A 22216-nucleotide genomic window follows, 5' to 3' on the forward strand; every position below is an offset into this window, starting at 1 on the left:
AGACAGGATTAGATTTTTCATTGTTAATCTACCCAGAAAAATAGTTCCACAGGAATGGTCAGAGGAAGTGTTTCCTGATTTTAAGTCTTGTTTCCGTCCATCAGTTTTTCACTAGAAGAACAGTGTTGCTGAGCAACTCTATTATTTTTGCTCTCATACTCTCCTGATTCACTGGATCTGCATGCAGCCGTAGTGCAGCTTGGATCTCGGTTGTAGATGAAGTTTCCAAGTAAGAGTACAAAAAAGAAGTGGTGTTCTATGGGAATTGGAAGGGCGATTTCATTTTGACTTGGCTTTTGAGCTAACTGAAGTTGTGCATGTATTATTAAGACTGAAATGATGGTGGTTCTCTACTATCCTGTAAAACTATTGAGATTGTCAGGAATTAGTTATAATGAAACAACCAAGTAGCAATCTGATATCACCTTGAAGAATGTGACAATGTCGAAACATACCCTGTATTTGAGCCATTGTCATCATATAGAGTAGGACTGAAGTGTTTTTAAATGGTTTTCACTACTCTCTGCTCCCCATAATAAAACGGGAAATTCAGATTACTTGGATGTAATTCTTTGACTATATAGAAACATTCACCAATAAATGTTTGGTGTGGTGCCATGATTTACTTGAATTTGAATCTTAAAATCTTGATATAGATGTTTTTCTGTCAATATGAATGGAAATCCTTTGCTCCTGTCACAAGCCAGTTTTCAATTCTGCTGGCTTAAAATTAGAAATAGCAAACACTGTATTTTACGGAAGTATTTACAACTGATTTTTCTATTCAAGGTGTTACAAGACAGATGACTTTCCACCATCTACCATAATGTGGAACAGAAATTTTGTCTTCTCTCTCCTGCTTTTGCCAGCTTTCATGAGTCAAACAATGTATGGACAAAGAAAGAAAGGATCAAAGTCCAACTCACTTGCAAGGAAAAATGATCTCCAGGGTAAAAAAAATATATATTTTGGTTTTGTTTTTAATGATTAGTTTTAGCCTGTTAAAACACTAATATTAATTTTTCCAAATAGCAGTTGATGTAAATAACAAACCATATATATAAACATGTATGTATCATCCTATTTTAATATACTTACATTATGATAATAATATACCCTCTATACTTCTAGAGCGTACTTACAGAAACATCAGGTGTTTCAGAGCCCTCGTACATTTATTATCTCATTTGAGTCTCACAGTAGCTTTGTAAAATGGGAGTGACAGAGACTGCCATTGTCATAGATACAAGAAATTGAGGCCCAGAGACGTTAAGTGGTGCATCCAAGGCCATGGCAAATTAACTAGTAAAAGCTAGAATTCAAACTTAAGTTCTTTGCTTTTATGTTTCTTTCCCCCTCATTGCTACAATGTGATGTGTGTAGTCATTTTCTCCCTTCATTTTAAAAGAAGCTACAAACAAACAAACAAAAAAACCACCCACCCAAAACAAGATAGGATCTCACCCAATGTGACACACAACCTGAGAATCAGGCAGAGCATTATTTACTTCTAAAAACTTTTGCCCAATATTTGTTGAATTTTGGGGGTGCCTGGGTGGCTCAATTGGTAAAGCGTCTGACCCTTGATTTTGGTTCAGGTCATGATCTCAGGGTCGTGAGACTGAGCCCCATGTCATAAGATCAAGCCCCATGTCTGGCTTCAGGTTCAGTGTGGAATTTGCTTCACATTCTCTCCCCTTCTGCCTCTGCCCCTTCCCCTCACATCTCTCTTTTAAGTAAATAAATAAAATTTTTAAAGTATATATTTGTTGAATTTTTAAACAGTTGGAAAATACTCAAAACAGAATTTTGCTTATTTGTTTGCTTCTGACTTGCATGATTTTACAAGAGGCAAAGAATTTATAGATCTGGAAAGAGATTTAGTACTTTACAACTTAAACCTTACCTGCAAGATGCCTCTTTTTCACTCCCCTCTCCTGTCAAAACAAAACAAAACAAAACAAAACAAAAACAAAAACCCCCAAGCCCCAAAACCCCCCAAAACAAAAAAACAACAGCAAACACATACATCACACTACACCAGAGCTTTTCTGATGCTAAGTCATTTCATGAGGAGGAACAAATATTTTGCCTAACTTCTTTGTTCTATTTCAGACTCTACTTGCTTCATAGATGTTGTCTTCATTGTGGACAGCTCCGAAAGTTCTAAAATTATTCTCTTCGATAAACAGAAAGAATTTGTGGCTAGCTTGAGTGACGAGGTTTTCCAGTTGACCCCGGTTGGCGCCTTGAAATATGACATCAAACTGGCAGCGCTTCAGTTTAGCAGCTCTGTCCAAATTGATCCACCTTTTTCTTCTTGGAAGGATCTGCAGACGTTTAAACAGAGGGTCAAGTCTATGAATTTCATTGGGCAAGGCACCTTCTCTTACTATGCCATCTCCAATGCCACTGGGCTACTTAAGAGAGAAGGGCGTAAAGATGGTGTGAAGGTGGCTCTGCTGATGACTGATGGCATTGACCATCCAAAGAATCCAGATGTTCAGAGTCTTTCTGAAGACGCCAGAACTGCAGGAATATTATTTATCACCATTGGACTTTCGAATGTAGTCAATGAAGCCAAACTTCGTTTGATATCTGGGGATTCATCCCGTGAACCCATTCCACTGTTAAGTGATCCAACCCTTGTAGATAAAATTCGAGATCGCCTGGTAGGTACCAATGAATTGGTTATATGTATATATTCCCGATCATAATATTGATACCTTAATTACAAATTGTGTAAGGATAGATACTGGGTCAGAAGGATGAAGGAAAAAGAATCCACCTGGGAAATAGGTAGGAGAATCTTCCCGAATTCTCATTTTACTTCCTTGATAGTTTAAACCAGATAATCTGGGAGAGTACAAAGCTCATGCTCTGGAATTGCATTCCTAACTTCATCGCTAGCCAATGCTGAGGATTTTGGAAGAATTACTTTCCAGTCGTACACTTTAGGCTCCTGTTTATACATCCTGGGATCATGAACACTGCTGACTTATATTCAATTTGTGGTCAACTTGTGGTCTGCTATATTTGTACTAAGTTGGTTTTTTTCCCATTTAACATCTGCAGAAATATTTTGACTTGATTTCTTATACTGCTATATTATTCTGCTCAAGCAAAGTTCATAGACTTCCAATTTTTTTTTTATTATGTCCTTGTTCTTAGGTATTAGCAGGCCCACCCATTAAGATCACCTGCAGTCACTCAGTGGTTTCTCCATGCAGATCAATGAGTACCATTTGATTGGTCTGATTAGTCATGTCAATGCTTTTCTTTGTTGATCAGCTGTGTGTGAGATTCTTTCCTTTCTGCTTGGGAAAACACAAGGCAAAGCCATCAAAATAAAATCTCTCTTCACAGTGTTTCTCAAGAAAACTCCCGGAGAAAAAGTGGTTAATTTGTTAAGTGTTAAAAATTGATTTTTCTTAAAAATATTGATTTTTTTTTCTTTAGAAGAGAGCAGGGCAAATTTGTCCTTTATGGACTGAACATCTCATGTGGCTGTTTTCTATAGGCTGCAAACAACCCTCAGCCTTGTTTTAGAGATTGTTTTGGCCCTTTCCCACAATCCTTTTCCTAACATTGTTCTTTTAACTTACAAGTCAATATAAACTATAAGATAATAACTAATAAGTTATTATTATAACTATTGTTTTCAGCATAAGACATTGACTTTTTAAAAAATCTAAATAATAGTTACCACACCTTGAATGCTCTGTGTATTAGACATTTTTCTAAGCACTTGACAGATTTTATTTTATTCAATGTTTACAACAATCTTATGATGTAGGTAATATTATCCTCATTTTAGAGTTGAAAATGTAAGGACAGGCAAAGGTCCTGGGGTCTTCCTGCTTAATCCTGTGAAGCTATATTGGAAGGGGAAAATAGTTACTGTGTTTTAAGGTTTTCTCAGTCAGAGCTGCCTTGAAACAGTTAAACAACAACTCTCTTCCAAAGTTCTATTGTTTCTAGCATCTTTTTGTTGGCATTGGGGGTAGATAGGGAGAGCTCTGCCTAGGCTTGAGATGATGAATTTGGCCCCCTGGGGACATAGAATGAGGGTTCATCCTGAGCATCTCTCTCTCTCTCTCTCTCTTTAAAGATTTTATTTATTTATTTGACAGGAGAGAGACAGCTAGAGAGGGAACACAAGCAGGGGGAGGGGGAGAGGGAGAAGCAGGCTTCACACCGAGTAGGCAGCCTGATGCTGGGCTCGATCCCAGGACTCTGGGATCATGACCCAAGCTGAAGGTAGAAGCTTAATGACTGAGCCACCCAGGCACCCCCTGAACATCACTTTTGCATAGAAGGGAAATGTGCAGGGGTGCCTGGTTACCTGCCTACCGCAGTCCTGACCACTGAACCCAAAACAGAGGATTCCAGATGTGTAGCAGAGAACCTTGGAGTTGAGATAACGAGTCCCCAGTTGCTGACTGTGGAAGATAGAGGACAGGAAGCTCCTTGTTTGGCCAGTGGTGTAGGCTGAGGAGGTTCCTACTGCTTCCTGACACATCTTCCTCGCAGAGAGCTCCTGCCCAACCCAGAACACAGGATCTTGGCAGTACACGTGAAGCAGGACTATTTGTTCGTTTCTGAGGAAACCAGAGAATGACCAAGTGTCCCCACGACCCTGCTCTTCCTTAGCATCCTGTGATTTCAACTTGTTTGTTCAGATGGAAGCTCTATGAACAAGCCACTTCTTAGGAGGGGCTGCTTTCTAAACACTTTCAACATCCAAAGGGCTTATTAGGCCCTTCAGAGAACAATATACTGTTTCAGTGTTTCAAATTGTCTCTGTGTAGGAGGCAGAACTTGATTCCTGATCAGGCCATTGGAAAAATTCCTCATCTCATCTACTTCTAGTACATCTTTAGGTGAATTCCTAAACTTTTCATTTTGAAATAATTATGTAGTTGACTTTTAACAATAAGTTCATTAGGTATAATTTAAGTACAAAACTGCATCTACTTAAGGTACACAGTTCTCTGAGTTTTGATAGACATATACATTCATGAACCCACCAACGCGGGTAGGATACGGAACATGTCCGTCACCCCCAAACTTCTTCAGGCCTCTTTGCAAGACATCCTTCCCTGGCCTCTTAGCTCTTAATCTGATTTTGGCCACTTCAGATTAGTGTACACACTCTAGGTTTGTATACAAATAAGCTTATGCAGTGTGTACTCTGTTTCTGTCACTTCTTACTCCTGGCATAATGATTTTTGGAATTCAGCTGGGCTGTTTTTTGCATCAGCAATTTATTTTTTGTTGTTGTGGAGTAGACTTCAGTTGAATTTTAATGGACATGAGTGCCTGCAATGAGTAGATCTCGCAGGATCCAAGACAAATCAATAAATCATTCCAACTCCTTGGCATCTCTAGGAAAAAGGATCATGTAAGAACCCCATGAAAACACTTGAGTTCTGAATAGCCTCAGAGAGACTTGATGACTCCACACTGAAGAGGATATAGACAATGTTTTAATACTATTTTAATAGTATTTTAGTGTTTTAATACTATTTAGTATTTAATAGTGTTTTAATACTATTATGATTTACGTAACACTATTGAAACCAAAGAAACCGTTTCAACCCAATGTCCATATATATTAGGTGGTCTTTTAGAGGAGATTTTTTGGAAGCTATGTGGCTACTACGCTAAGCTGCAAATATCTTTTTGTCAAAGAGTTAGTCATCCCCACCTGATAAGTTCTTTATTCTCATCCCATTTGCTATTGTACCAATGACTTTGACACCTCCCTTACGTTTCCTCTGTCCCTTTCTCATAGCATTGACCTCATACTCATTCACAAAATTGGCAATTCCATTCTAGCCTTCTGCTTTTACATATATGCCATCATAAAACTCTTCCTCCATTGATAACATGCACCTTCTTTTGCTTTGGGGAGGTCTTATCTATTTGTCCTTTCCATTTAGACTGTGGTATCCACCTAGGTCCTCACTAAACGTGCCCTTCCCTATGGCTTTGACCATGTTCTCCCAGCGGTCCTCCACATAACCTGCCTCTCTGCTTAAGTGAAAGCACTCACTTCATCCCAAGGTGTCCGGCTCGTCCACATGGGCCCTTTTTGTCCATTCTTTTTAAACATCCCTCCTCACTGCTTCCTTTGTCTTCCTGCTCACACTGACCTTTAGGATTTTTTCCCTCATGACCTTTGATATATAGAACTGCATTCCATCAATGAGTTGGTCTTTTGCATTCTGCTCTTGGAAATTATCCAGAAAACCCACCTATTTCAAGAAAATGTCTTGTTACCCACCTCCCCACCCAGTCTGGGATCTCCTTCCCACGCTGCTTGTTGTGTGCTGTTTTCTGTCACTGGAGCTTATAGACTATAAGTGCCCTTAGGGATAGAGCTTTGTTTTTGTTTGAAACAATCTTATCTATTGTGAGTCTTGGGTCTGTTTTTATTTCCATAGGAATACAAATACCAGCAAACACAAAATCAAATGAGTTCCAAAATTAGTTAGTTATGTTGTTATGGTTTTAAGCCCCATGACACATTTTTTTTTTAAAGATTTATTTATTTATTTGACAGACAGAGATCACAAGTAGGCAGAGAGGCAGACAGAGAGATAGGAGGAAGCAGGCTCCCTGCTGAGCAGAGAGCCCGATGTGGGGCTCGATCCCAGGACCCTGGGATCATGACCTGAGCCGAAAGCAGAGGCTTTAACCCACTGAGCCACCCAGGTGCCCCATGATGCATGTTTTTAAAGAGTTAATATGGCAAAGCAGAAATTAAATTTTCAAAGGAAAGGCTGAAAACTGTATCAAATTATACATCAGGAAAAATAGCTAAATTCATGAGTTTAAAGATTGATATTGGATAATAGAAGAGTGTTGCTTATTATAAAAGGTTGTAAGGTAACAAAACTTTGGATTTTTATTTCATCAGTTTTTTAAAAAATATTACAATTTGACTTGAATTATTAGTTGTTTATTGTCTCTTGAACTCTTTTCAAATTCCTTTTTCTCTCTCTCCCTCCTAGAGAAACTAAATGTGTTTAAAATATTTTTAAAATTTGGATCATATTCTATATATCCATCTGCAACTAGCTTTTTCATATAGTATCTTTGGAAAATTTTTTGTGTTGAAATATGTAGATCCAATGCATTCACCAGAACCATTTTTTGTGTTGAAATATGTAGATCCAATGCATTCACCAGAACCACTGAATAATATTTCATTTATTGATCCATTCTATCTGTTTTTTTTTTTTTAAAGATTTTGTTTATTTATTTGACAGAGAGAAATCACAAGTAGGCAGAGAGGCAGGCAGAGAGAGAGGAAGGGAAGCAGGCCTCCCGCTGAACAGAAAGCCCAACACAGGACTCGATCCCAGGACCCTGAGATCATGACCCGAGCCGAAGGCAGCGGCTTAACCCACTGAGCCACCCAAGAACCCCTACTGATCCATTCGAATATTGATGAATATTATTTCCAAATTCCAAAATTATTTCCAAATTTTCACTCTTAAAAATAATGACTGCTGAAATATACAGGATCTGCAAGAATTTCCCTAAGACTTGTCTGCAAGGAATGTCAGAATAATAGGTGGGAGCAAGGACATGTCTTGAGCAGCCTAGAAGTAAAGCAAACACATCTTCAGATTTCTAGGCATGGCCAAATGTTCTGGAGAGGGTAAATGCCATTTTACTCCCAAACTGTCATTATTTCTAAATTCCCACTTCTTCCCATGACCTGCTAGTTCATAAAGATACAAGTATCTCAACTGCATTCTGCCTGGATTTACATTGGCTGGAACTTTTAAATCACTGGGGTGGGGAGTGGCTGGGAGGGATAGGAGGAAAGAGGGCCAGAGGTAAGATTCTGAATTTTGTAGACAGGCCCTGTAGCCAGAGTTTTACAACTCCTGAGACCACATAGCCAAACTTTCTTGTTTTTCATGTATGTGGAAAATGACCTTCATGGATTATAGGACTTGCCCAAGGCCACACAGCTAGTTAACAGTGGACACAGGATGAAACCCTGGATGACACTTAATTCCCAGCCTAATTTTTCCTACCATTGCATCACAAGGACCGCTTAAAGCATTTTGTTGAATCTTCTTTCTGTATTATTAGTTTGTATGGAAATAAAGGTAACGTAAAAATAAAACTAAAGGGATGTGAGGTCCTCCCTAAGGTACAATTCTGACTTCTCTTTAACTTCCTCATTACAACTTCCATTTTTAGTATCTTACAACAAATATTCTAGTGCTTTTTCCTCCCACTTTTATTTTATCATATGCAAATGAACCCTTCGGATTCCATCATAAAGCATCAATCTGATCCACAGGTTTTATGTTATGGAAGCAATAATTCTATCTGTAAGCCTAGGTTAATTCCTTTCCTATGTTTGGCTTCAGACATGGCCCTCAGGACTTGTCAGAAAATGCCCCACTAAGCTGAAATAAGGTAGGGAGGCTGGCACGTTAGACAAAAACCAGATTGTGAGTTTCTAATTTAAAGGAGTTTTGAAAAAAAAATTCTGCTTAATTCATTTCTGTGTAAGTATAACGTAGCACTTGATCTTGGTTAGGTGGTTCAGCCCAGTGTATGACCTTGGGCAAGTCACAGCCTCGAAGATCCACGTTTCCCTAGAGCAAGATGAAAGGTTGGACCTGATTGACTTCAAAAGCTTATTGATATTTCACAAAAATATCACTCTGAAATTAATGTTTTTTTTAAAGATCTTATTTATTTATTTGACAGAGAGAAATCACACGTAGACAGAGAGGCAGGCAGAGAGAGAGAGAGAGGAGGAAACTGGCTCCCCACTGAGCAGAGAGCCTGATATGGGACTCAATCCCAGGACCCGGAGATCATGACCTAAGCTGAAGGCAGAGGCTTTAACCCACTGAGCCATCCAGGCACCCTGAAATTAATGTTTTATATGCTGAAAAACAAATGCATGCATGTATAGAGATGGAAAAGCAAAAGATGAGAAAACACAATTTTGTATCCTGGCTAAGTCTTTGTATGTAAATGTAAGACATTTTTATTATGGCTGATTAAGTTTATAGCCAAATTATGGAGTTTAGAGAGCTGATAGACAGAAAGATAGAACATAGGATGCAACAGGATGAAATTCCTAGAAAACAGAATAATTTTTAATGTTAGTGCCCTTCATGTCTCTGATTATATGGCTCAGAGTGTTCCTTGGGTGCTTGGCAGGTAGGCTCTATTGCTTTTACAAGGTTAAAAAGCTGAACTGCTATCCTTCTTGGAAACTGCATATCCCATAGGGAATAATTAAGACTAATAAGAAGCTGGAAGCAGAACTATGAATCGAGTTAATGTTTTACTCTTTTTTTCTCTCCTAGGATATCTTATTTGAAGAGAAGGTAAGCACCACATGCTTTGATTACTATGAATTAACTTTCAAAGTCTGCATAATCAAATCAGCATTTAATTCGCATTAGAAAATAAGGTGCATCTACATAGAAATGTTTAATTCCTTTAAAAATGAACCACTCTATTCTTTATGTTGCTAGGTCTACTATAGGTTTCAAAATCTGGAAAAAGTAGAAAATATTTTAATATGATTTTAAAGAGTAATTTTAGAAATCATTGATAACCAAATAGCATAGTTGTTTTGTTTTTTAAGATTCTGTTTTTAAGTAACCTCTAACCCAGGCAGGGTTCTAACTCACAACTCTGAGATCAAGAGCTGCACACTCCCCTGACTGAGTCAGCCAGGCACCCCGCAAAAGGTGTCGTTTCTGCTTATTTTGATATGACTTCCTTTGTTCTAAGCATGTCTCTGACACCAGCTCCTGATAGGGGCCCTCCACTTCGGGAGGTATGCCTGGGTGTGGCCAGGATCCCTGGTCAAGAGAGATAGCTCAGAGTCTCGCGCTGCTGCCTGGTGACTGACTTTAAGCTCATTCTCCTTGACGGTGGCAAGCAAACCAAGTAGCAGAGGAAGCTGGCCAGTATCTGTTGGATGGTGCTTAGCACAATAGATGACCACCAGGTTACCAAGGACTTCTATACTGTACGTGTGTTTCTTAAAACAGAGTTTGGAACATGCAAACGTTGTTGGATCAGCTGCTGGTTAAACATCAGGAAATTTACAAGGAGAATTGCATAAAATAATAGGAGCCAATCAAACCCTGCAGAGCATCATGCTTCCTCAAATGGTCAGATACAGTATTACTTTAAGTACCATTGAGACAGGAAAGGACCCTGCCAATTAAACTATGATATAGCACCTTCTTGTAAGTGACAATTCTTGATTTTATACTTATGGTAAGAGTCCCTTTTGATTTATTTAGATATAGATGGTTAAACCCTCTATCACTTCTGTATATACATATACAGGACAACTGAGGCAAACTAAATTGGTCATTTCTAAAATGTCTTCGCATTCAGAGTCTGAATCTTCTGAATCACTTTTTGGCTCTGATGCCCTTCCTACCCCCACCCCCACTCCACCCCTGTCCCCAATATCGGCTTCTGGGCCATCAAAAACACTGGTGCTACAGCTTTTCTTGAGTGTGCTCCAGGAGCGTCTCTGGGGTTTTCTTCCATTTCATTCTGTGAGTTTTGAAGTACACGGGCAGAAAATAACAACTTTATTATGATCAGGCCTGCTTCAAAAAACACTCATTCTTGATTTTAGACATGTTAAAATAAGGACAAATATATGTCCTGGAATTGATAAGATGTGGTGTGTCCCAATGTTTTCCTTTAGGATTAAAGGAGTAGTTGATATTTGTATATTGAGCTTTGATGTGCCGTAGAGAAGAGAAAAAGCAGAAGTTCCCCAAATCCACTGAAAATAGTTATTTTCCCTTTTCACTGGCAACTAGATGTAACACATACATTTTCGATGGGAGGTCTATTTTATCTAACCATGGCAATGTTGACTAGCTTAGATCTGAGGTAGCCTAGAAGAATTGAAAAGGGAGAACAAAATCTCCATAATTTGAAGGTAAAATTTCATCAAGGAAGTGTTCTATCTAGTTACATACTGAATAAGATTTGAAATGCTGCATTTTGTTGTGTGTTAATATTGGATTTCATTCTTCATGCAGTGCGAACACAAGATTTGTGAATGTGAAAAGGGGGATCCAGGCGACCCAGGACCTCCTGTGAGTACATTTCCACTTTGAACGGAAGGTCAAGTCAGGAACCCTAGTCACGATTGTTCTACTTGCCTTGGAAATGCCAGGGCTGGTTTGCGCAGCTCAACCAGTCGTGTGCAAAAGAGCAGCAAACAGGGAAATGCTGCTTCTTCCTTTTATTCCTAAAGGGATACACTCTATCCTTAGGAATAAGCCTGGGATTTTGCTGACTGAGCAGAGGGCAGATATGGTTTAAAATGATGAAATTGTTCTCACAAAGGTTGTTCCATCATCCCTTCTGATGTGACAATTGGGGCCAGAATTTCTCAACACTGGAGCGAAAATATAGGAAAAGAGATCATACAAACCCTTGGTGCTTTAGGGAAAGCCTTAGCCTACCCCACCTAGAAACAAGTGACAGACCTCCCCACTGGAAGTGTGTGTGTCTTCACATGTATCCAAGAACAACACCAGGTGGCCTCTTGGGGAGGAAGCTGGTGAGAAAGCTTTGGGGATTAGTGTGAATTCTGTGAAATGGAACTTGGCAACTAAAGGTTAAAGGCAGGATTTATTGAGATGACTCAACTCTTGATAAAATAATCCCCAAAGAAGTGCTTCCTTTATATTCTGGTCTAACATCTGGGAGGGGCCATGTATGCACCGGGAAGGTACTTGCAACAACATTGCCGTGACTGGAGATACTGTGTATTTCTCTAACACATATCATGAAAGGCATCCATGCTGCTTAGTCAGTATTCCATTTACTTATGTGGTTTCAAACCCTATAGGTCAAAAGCCCAGTGGATATATTTCGCAAAAATTGTGGATACAGTTTTTGAACAAATGCTTGTATTCGGGCACAGAGAGGAGATTGTGTACCGTGAATTTCTTAGACTATGCCACATTTTCTCTTGAGACTCAGGTCCAAAGACTATACTTTTCAAACCATTCTACCAATTAGGGCATTAGAAAGTGGGGATGTTTGTCTTTTTTTCCCTTTTCTTAAAATGTTAAGTTAGATACTTTATAGAACAGTGAGGCAGCCAGTTGAAGCTAATTTTTTGGCTAAATTAAAGTTTTAACGTTCCCTTCTTATAAAGTCTTAGTTTATATTTCTTACACCAATAAATTGCTGGGTGGGAAGGTTTACTTGGGATATTCAATTGTGTTTTAGGATAAACAGTAAGAAAATTCATAGTTGCTGAGCTAATCTGACAATTTCAGTCACTCAGTATTGTTTGAGATTAGTTTAGCACTTTCAAAGTAATATATATATATATTTTTAAAAAGATTTTATATATTTATTAGAGAGAGAGAGAGAGCATAGGAGTGGGGAAGAGGAGTAGCAGGAGAAGGAAAGCAGGCTCCCTGCTTAGCAGGAAGCAAAATGTGGGGCTCGATCCCAGGACCCTAGGATCATGACCAGAGCCGGAGGCAAACACTTAACCACCCGGGCACACCAAACATATCATTTTTTTTTTAAATTTTATTTATTTATTCTAGAGAGAGACAGAGGGAGAGCCCAAGCATGGGGAGGGACTGAGGGAAAGAGAGAATCTCAAGCAAATGCCCTACCAAATAAGGAACTCAACACGGGTCTCAATCTCAGGACCCGGAAATCATGACCTCAGCTGAAATCAAGATTCGGTTGCTTAACCAACTGAGCCACCCAGGCATCTTGCCATATCTTTTTTTAAACCGAAATATAGTGGACACACAATGTTATATTAATTTCAGGTGTTCAACATACTGACTATACAAGTTTATATGTTATGCTGTGTTCCCCCCCGAGTGGAGCTACCCTCTGTCACTGAGCAGTGTGATTACAATACCATTGACTCTATTCCCTATGCTGTACCATACTATGTTTGAACTGGAATAGACATAAAACTAGCATTTACTGGGGCACCTGGGTGGCTCAGTGGGTTGAAGCCTCTGCCTTCAGCTCAGGTCATGATCCCAGAGTCATGGGATCGAGCCCCGCATCAGGCTCTCTGTTCAGCGGGGAGCCTGCTTCCCTTCCTCTCTCTCTGCCTGCCTCTCTGCCTACTTGTGGACTCTGTCTGTCAAATAAATAAATACAAGTCTTTAATAAAAAAACAAAAACAAAACCCTAGCATTTACTGCGTGTCCCTAAAACTAGTTCTCAGAAAAGCCAGGTTCCTGGGGTCTGAGAGTTGGAAAACATAACACCTTTCTTGAACAGGACTGGAACACTCTCTTCTCTCATCTTGGAAATGATCCCTTGGATATCAAGCAAAGACAGTATCCTCTTTTTAGCAAATCTGGAGAATTTACCTGTTCAAGACAGTGCAGTCTTCCTGGTGTGTAGTAAAGGAGAGAATACAGTTGATTCTCTGCTTCGCAGGTTAAGTCTGTTTACAGTCTTCACTCCTTTTATGGGATGAAGCTGATCAGAAATTATTGTAATGTGTAAAAAACCAATAGGATGTGAGCTCAGTATAATCTTTTTTCCCTTTGCCTTCAGGGTACACATGGAAACCCAGGTATCAAAGGTGAGCGAGGACCAAAAGGAAACCCAGTAAGTGAACAAACAGCTTTCCTTATAAACCACTGTATCTCTTTCTAGATTTATTTAAAGAACAAAAATGAAGAAAACAAAGAGCACTTTAGTGTATGTCAATGCCAAAAATACGATGATTTCTGTGAAGATTACAAGATGCTTACTTCCTGTATTTTCTAATTGGGTTGTTTTAGCTTGCAAATCCTAAGTAATATATGACCATTTTAGTCAATAAGTCTAGGAAACCTAGGAATACCCAACAAATTGCAATCGTACTTAAATAGCGTTGGCTCAAATTGATTGCTACAATGTCCCATGAATTACTAATACATAGTTCATATCAGATTGACAATGACACTTAATGTTTTTTATGGATCCATTTTATGGAAAGCTATCAGACCATCTTCAGGCATTTTCCCAATTCTTTTCTTTGTGTACCCATAAAAAAAAAGATTAATTCTAAAAAATCAGATAATATTTCAGATGATGATCTTCCAAGTTCAAGAGTGACTAAAAGAATCATGGGGGAGACAGATAACTATGTGAAAATTTATGGCAGAATTCTATGTAATGAAAAATAATAATTAAAATAAAGAGGAAGACAGAAATATTTGCATCAAATACAATGAACATTGGGTTAATTTATATAGTATATAAAGACTCTATAAAATGGATGAGAAAATATCAAGCTAGTAATAATCAATTGGTCAAAGGACCCAAACAATTTTCAAGAGAGGAAATAAAACCAGTATATAAAGAAATAGAAAAACACTTAATTTCATTAGATAATTAGTGAAATTTAGATAAGGACAATGAGATACCCTTCAATACTAATTATTCACACTTTAGAAACTTTGTAGTCCAAGATTGTTGGGTGGTTTTTTGCATGGGGAGGGGAGCGGTTTTCTAGTTCACATAGTTTGGATTTTTTTGTGCATGTGTATGCTTCAGATTTTTTTTAAAAAAATGACCGTTTTTGGTAGCAGTTAACAGCAATAACATGAAAGCAATAATAATCAGTGAGAGCAATGAGGTGGTGAAACTGGTTTGCTCTTCATTGCAAAGGTAACTTGGTGCAAACATTTTGGAAAGCAATCAGACATTACATAAGAAGTATTCAAATGTTCAAATTTTAACCCAATAGCTTCTCCTCTGAAACTGTGCTTAGGGAGGTAATGAAAAACAGAATAAGTTAGATGCATGAAAATATTTTAGATGCATGAAAGCCAATTGCTTGCTTGTCAAAGAAAAGGAATATGATGCATCCTTGGGTGTCCTTACAATACAAACACACACAATCCTACCCACTCATTGTTTAGGTCCAAACTGATGCCATCGTGTCTTCTTTTTTGTTTTGTTAAATACCTGCTTTAAATCTATGTTTACATTTCATTTATTTAGCTTGCAATTTTGGGCCACATAACATATTTTCCTAAGTCTTGCTGAAATCAAGCAATTACTCTTAAGAACATTTTGGAAAACATTCCAAGACCCCTTGGAGGAAAGCCAAATGGCTGGCTCTGATGGGGTACAAGGCTGTATTTGAGAACAATGGCTGTGTTGTTAAACTGGGATGCAAAACTTGTCCTAAGCTGAGCAAATATACCTGGATCATGCCGTACACATCCAACTTCGTTCCAAAGGGCAAAGGCTAGCTATCTGAGCTGCTATTTTCTTCTCTAGATGGCATGGTGAAATGTCAATGTTAAAGGCCAAAGATTTTTTCCCCCCATGGGGTTAATCTGTTAATCTGGGAATTCTGAATCATGCATTTTATTGAACAGTCACTGTACAAGCTGTGGAATTGTGACTGAGTTTCATTTGTTTATTTGTCTCAGGGTGATGCTCAAAAAGGGGAACCTGGAGAAAGAGGCCCAGGGGTATGTATACAACTGGAATGTCTTCCTAAGGAAGTAATCCAAGATGCTAGGATTCTGTAATTGATCATTGTGACCCCTGTAGCGCGAGTGCAAAAATGATTTCTATGTACCTGTGCTCTCGATGGCTCAGACAGGCAATCAGACAGATAGGATCTTAGAACTGGAGATGTGGGGAGAGAATGCTCTGCACAGCAGGAGTGAGGACAGACCGGGTAATCTACCACAGGACGTTCTCTGATGCTTAAGTGAGATTTGTGGGAGACTCAAATAAGAAAAATATCTTGCTTTGTGTCTTGTGTTTTTTTTTTCCAATAAAGAATGATTTAAAAATTCTGTGAGCACAGAATTATATAATCTAAACTATGCTTCTGTAAATTGGATCCACAGACCCCCCCCAAAAGCCATCATTCTAGCTGATTTATTATTCCTAAAATTAGAAGATGTTAGAGATTGTCTGAGAAATAGTCACAGTAAATTTCTTCTTTTGCATTTTTTTGGGCAGTTTCAGTAAAGCAGCAAAGAGTAGGGAAGCATGTATGATGAATTAAAAAAAAAAAAGGCCATGTCACATTGTTCCTCCTGGCTGTCCCCTTTGTAAAAGCCCGGGGGTTGGACCCAGAGGTTTTCAAAACTGATCTCTTGGTGTTTTTAATCAACTTTACGAACAATGGAAATTCATTCAGAAATGTTAGCTATTCATTTAGGAAATATTTCTTATGGGAAGCATATTATCATTATTTATTAAAATAAAATTAAGACAAAATGCTTATATTTTTCAAAAAGTTTATTATGGGAGAGATTAAGATATTTAAAATAGCTACAATATTGGTTGCCATCAGGGAGGCAGGAGGGGGAGGCAAGTGGGTGAAGGGGAGCAAGAGGTATAGGCGTCCAGTTATGGAATGAGTAAGTCACTAGGATAAAAGGGTACAGCATACAAACCATAAAAGACTCTTAATCTCACAAAACAAACTGAGGGCTGCCAGTGGGAGAGAGGTAGGGAGAGGGTGGTGGGGTTATGGACATTGGGGAGGGTATGTGCTGTGGTGAGTGCTGTGAACTGTGTAAACCTGGTGATTCACAGACCTGCACCCCTGGGGCTAATAATACATTATATGTTAACAAATAGAATTTTGAAAACTTGTATGTGCTATCATGAACTTTTTTGATGAGTCTGGTGGCGATACTATTGAATGTGCTTCTAAAAATAGTATTGTATAATAAAATCTGTTAAAATTGGAGGGAAAAAAAGGTACAGCATAGGGGCTATAGTCAATGGTATCGTAATAGGGCTGTGGGGAGACAGATTATAGCTACACTTGTGGCGAACAGAACATAATGTAGAGAGAAATTGAATCACTATGCTTATATCTGAAACGAATGTAACATTGTGTATCAAGTATACCTTAATTTAAGAAATAGCTACACTATGAGGCAGAATGTAAAAATATTATAAATATTGCATGCACAAATTATTATGGGCATTCAGAGGATAGTGAAACCAGGGTAGGTTTTACAGGATGACTCCTGGCGAGTGAAGGATCGTGATAGGTAAGGACAGAACAGAAGGGTGGAAGGCGACAGGCATTGCAGCTAGTCAGTGCCATGAGCAGCGACCTGGGGGAAGGCGATGTGTTGGAAAATGGTGAGGGGGGATGCCTGAAGATGAGTGTTGCCAGAAACAGTTGAAGGTCAGAGTGGGTGTTCCATGCTTTGCTAGGTGAGCGATTTATATGAGATGAAGCTCACAACCCAAGAGCCGTGTACTTGGAAGATTAATCTGGCGTGACTCTAAAGCAGAAATTGAAGGGAGAATAAGCAGAAGAAAGGAGCACTTAGAAGGTTTTCTGTTACAGTTTGTATAAGAACAGGGACCCTGGCTAAGGCTGCTCTGGACACTGTGAAAGTCTCTAGCCATATGTGCTCACTGAACGGCTAGCCTGAATGGGGGTGTGCTATAGGAGTAAAATACACAATGAATTTTGATGACTTAGTGCCAAAGAAAATGTAAAATATTTCAGTAATAACTTTTATACTGGTCATATGTTAAAATATATTTCAGACCTATGGGAATCAGTAAAACTGTTATTATTATTGTTGTTGTTGTTATTGTTGTTTTAGAGAGAGTGCATATGCATGTGAGAGTTGGGGGGAAGGGCAGGGGCAGAGGAGAGAGGGAATCTTAAGCAGGCTCCATGCCCAGCACAGAGCCGGACGTGGGGCTCAGTCTCACAACTCTGAGATCATGACCTGAGCCGAAATCAGGTATGGGATACTTAACCTGCTGAACCACCGAGGGAGTCCCTCAGTAAAATATATTGTTAAAAATTTATTTCCACTTGTTCATTGTTGCTTTTTTAAGTAGCTATTAGGGAATTAAATTACATATGAGGCTCACATTCTATTGGACAGAATTGGGCACAGTGATGATAGAATAGAAAAGAAAAGACCATTGTAAGAACCATGAAAAGGTTTTGGGGACTGACTCTGATTCATATAGTCAGCAAACATTTATTGAGCATGTGCTATATGCTCGGCCCTCTGCTTCACTCCTGGGGATACAGGAGTGAGCAAAACAGTTCCTATTTCATACAGTCTTCTAGCAGGGGGTGCAATAAACGTGCGGACAAATGCGATTTCATCAGTGAGTATGTTCTGGAAACATAAAACAAGGTCATGGGAGTGTTCTAGGCCAAGAGAGCAGTAGGTACAAAGATTCTTGAGTGGGAATAAGCCTGGCAGCCTGGAGAAAAGGAAAAAAAGCCAGGACTTGGCAGAGTGGTGGCAGACAGGTTATGGAGATAGGCAGGGGTGGGTAACGGAGGGCCCTGCTGACTGACAGGGGTAGGTAGGATGGATTTAAAACTAAATGCAGTGAAAGCTGGTGGAGAATTTTAACTGGTTGGATTAGAGGAATGCAAGGAGCAGGTAGAGAGAAAAGATAATTATATACTTTTGATTCTGTGTGATTTCAAATACGATGGTACCATTAATAGAAACAGGAAAGTCAGAAGAAAATTTGGCAGACTGATGAGTTCAGTTTGGGATATTTTACATTTGAATGGTTTAAAACTAGTAATTAAGATGTCCTGAAAGGAAGGGGGCACCTGGATGGCTCAGTGGGTTAAGCTGCTGCCTTCGGCTCAGGTCATGATCTCAGGGTCCTGGGATCGAGTCCCGCATCGGGCTCTCTGCTCAGCAGGGAGCCTGCTTCTCTCTCTCTTTCTGCCTGCCTCTCCATCTACTTGTGACCTCTCTCTGTTAAATAAATAAAATCTTAAAAAAAAAAAAAATAAGATGTCCTGAAAGGAAGGAAGGAAGGAAGGAAGCTGATAGCCACCAAACAGTAAATTGACCAGAGATTTCAGAAAGAAAAACGGGGCAGGGGGGGAAAGAGGAGCTATAAAAAATAAGGTTTCTAGGCACCCCAAGTCTATACTTATTTTAAAGTTTTAAACTTGCCTCTATTGACTTAAAATGTTTTAAACCTGAAAAAAAGAGTAAGGTTTCTATTCATAAGCTATGTTGTCTCCTTCCTACGTACAGTCTGAACTCTTTTAACATAAAATAATGACAGGATTTTAGCATAGTTGTGTGCCGTCAGGGGTGGAGTTCCTGAGGCCAGAAGTCTAGCATTTCGTAGTTGCTGCGAATGTAAGTCATCTTCATAAAGAACCCCAATTTGGCTGTCTGTAATGTGGCCTTTAATTTTAAGCCCAGGACGAAAACTCAAACCCTTTCTGCTAATAAATATTTCCAAGATGAATTAAATTATAGTGTAACAATATTTTTGACTGTAGTTCTATTTTCATGTCCCATTTCTCAGTGACCACTCATTTGGAGAGACATGTTATTTCCTTCCCCAAGGTTTTCCTTTTTTGCCTTTTGTAAGAAAAGTCACACAAAACAGAATTCTTTAGTCTGACACATGTAACTGCGATAATAGCTTATTTATCCCGTTGGTTTCTGCAGCTCATTTAAACTATGTCTTACAATTCTATTTTCATACTTAAAAGCTATTGTTGTAGGAGAAAAACATGAAACCCTATTTGGAAAAGGCTTGCTGTCGTTGAAAGTTGGTAATTTCGCAGTTCACTTAATATTCAGTAGCGTATTACTTAGAGGGCTCTTGGGCAGGGACACAATGGAGGAGGCTGTGTGGGATTCCCCGGAGTGACACAGAAGAGGAGCAGAGGCACCGGCCCTGTAGTTAGCGGGAGATAAAATATAGGAGCTTAAAGGTCACTGTCTCGTTAGCGTTGATAAAGGAACCATTTATTTCGTTGATGCTCTATATTCCAGGCCGAATTTGAAAGGAGGACCATAATGGATATAAATATTTATATACATTGGAAAGGCCATTATCTTAGCTCATTTTCAAAGCCCATTTCTCCAACAGCCTCTGTGGAACATTCTCAGCTGGGATGGTTCATAGTTTAAAAGCCAATACAACAATTCTGAAAGGCTCATTATCGGTTGTCCCTTCTGCAACAAGTTTCAGTGTCTAGTTTCTCCTTCAGCTGTGGGCCCAAGGGTAAGGAACCGGGTTTGAAAAAAATATGTGGAACTGAGAATAGAATGTAATTAAGGGAAAAGTGGGTTCTTTTCTTCTCCCTTGTGTCAGTGCACATTCCCTAAGCTCAAAGAGAAGGAGCATCGCTTAACATTTCTGTATGTGGTCTTGGTTTCCTTGACTTAAAAATGTGCTTTGTTATACTTTGTAAATGAAAACTATCAAACACTCCCTCCAACAATGTCTTCTAATATGTTTTCCTCTTTCTTTTTTCAACTAGGGAATTCCTGGGTACAAGGGTGAGAAGGTAAGTTGGTAACAACCAATAGGGAGACCAAGATTTCAGAAAGAAAAAGAAACCTAACTGTATTTATGTACTTAATAAAAGTTGTTTTCCTTTATTTTTGTAAGTCTAGATTCCCTAAGTCCTAGAGTTACTCAACTCTGTTAATACAAAATAATAGTAGAACTTAAGGTACAGGACATGTTGTAGGGGTGAAAGGCACCCTAAGATTCTTGAGATCAGGGTCCAGCCTCTTTCAGCTCTGCAAACATGAGAACCCCAATGTAACAGGCATGCAACACAGATATCCAGACTCCAAGTTTCTACATACACATGGATTCAGCAACATGATGGTTAGGTTTCTTTCATGCTGCCTCACTTCCTACAACATCTAGACACAGGACCCTCTCACAGAATCAAGAAGATTTATCCTGGTGAAGAAATTAGGAACTGCTTATTTCATACAGTCAGACATCTGGGTAGAGCTGGGTAGGGGTCTTGTAGGCCAGGGGCGTAAATTTGACAAACAAACAAAAGTTATGGGCTTATAGGTTATTTTAGGATTCTTTGCCGATTACAGGTTTGGAAACTGGAGGGGGAGCTCCAGAACCTTTGAGTGTGTTCAATGGTTCATTCATAGGTTCATGCTACTGTTCAGTTAGCAGATTGTCTATCTGAAAGCAGAGTGTGCCTCTCTTCTTCAGTCTGTCTACAACCTCAGACCCAGGCCAGAGATCTCGCTCTGGGTCTCCTCTGGCCCAACCCCCATTGGAGCCAGGAAGTTGTAGGGCAAGAGGCTTGTGCCCCCTTGAACCTAGATCATGTGTTAGGTAACCAAGACCCCAGAAGTCCCTGCAAAATGGCCTAGGCCTGCTTTGAAGGTAGATACAAACTTCTTTCCTCTGTCCATCTTTTTTCTGGGCCTGAGGGGAAACAAAATGCAAGTTGTTTGTTGAGGCTGGAGGGGGCCCTGGTGGGAGCTTTGTTGTACTGCTGTCTGGGGCACCTTCGTGTGCATTGGATCCACCTATGGTGGAGGGAACCAGAAGTGGGGTGGAGTCAAGAGGGAGCAGGGCTGTAGGCTGTGGGCATGGGGCTCTACTTGCACGTGAACCTCTGAAGAATATCAAAACCCTTTCATTTTGTATTCCTTTTGAAGGTATATTTGTTGAAAGTGAAGTTAGAACATCAGTCGTTTACTAGCTTCATATATAGCTTTCAACAGTTTTGATACAGAGTATGTAGGCCTCTCCTTGCACTCTTGCCTGGGCCCTGCATATATTAGAGGGGGGGTCTACATGCAGGCAAATAAATACATCCCCAGTCACTGGGCAGGTTAAGTGCCCGTTCCTTCATCTACATAGAACTGGATTAATGTAGGCTTAGTTTACAAGGTGGTTGGAGAATCAAATGGAACTATGGATGCAACAATGTATTATAAACTCTTTTCTGGTCTATAAATGTAAGGTACTATTACGAAGAGGCAGGGAACACATGTTAATAAAGGGGAGTCAAGAATGTTTCAGGACCATAAAATTGTCCTATATACAGTTGGAGAAAATGATCCAGGCCCTCCCATCTTGATTTATAATGTGAGCTACCCACAAACACTATATATATCTCTCTCTCACACACACACACACACACACACACACACACACATATTCATGTATATTTGTATATATGAAAAAACTTGCTTAACCTTCTGGGAAATTACAGAATCACAGTGGAGTTCTCATTTGGATAATACAAGCTGTCAGAGTAAAGTGACCCTGAACCATTGACATTCAAACCAGAATTTGACCAGGAAAAGCAGCATCAGAAATCGGAGGCTGGAAACAGAGCTAATCTGTTCATAGCTTTCTGAAGCACTTGCTCTCTGAAACTGTGTAATTGTGGCCATTCCACAGGGAT

The 22216-nt window shown here is 39.4% G+C and overlaps 1 protein-coding gene across 1 annotated transcript in view; it reads left to right on the forward strand.

Annotated features, from left to right (window-relative positions):
* Positions 1-216: 216 nt before the first annotated feature.
* The window catches only part of COL28A1 (collagen type XXVIII alpha 1 chain), a 153997-nt gene continuing 131997 nt past the window's right edge, over positions 217-22216 (forward strand). The window contains exons 1-7 of the mRNA XM_059397539.1: positions 217-229; positions 2116-2672; positions 9357-9377; positions 11073-11129; positions 13591-13644; positions 15465-15506; positions 20300-20326. Of these exons, the coding sequence (XP_059253522.1) occupies positions 217-229; positions 2116-2672; positions 9357-9377; positions 11073-11129; positions 13591-13644; positions 15465-15506; positions 20300-20326 (771 nt within the window). The remainder of the gene's footprint in view (positions 230-2115; positions 2673-9356; positions 9378-11072; positions 11130-13590; positions 13645-15464; positions 15507-20299; positions 20327-22216) is intronic.

Source organism: Mustela nigripes, chromosome 4 (assembly GCF_022355385.1).
Source record: "Mustela nigripes isolate SB6536 chromosome 4, MUSNIG.SB6536, whole genome shotgun sequence".
Lineage (NCBI taxonomy): Eukaryota > Metazoa > Chordata > Mammalia > Carnivora > Mustelidae > Mustela > Mustela nigripes.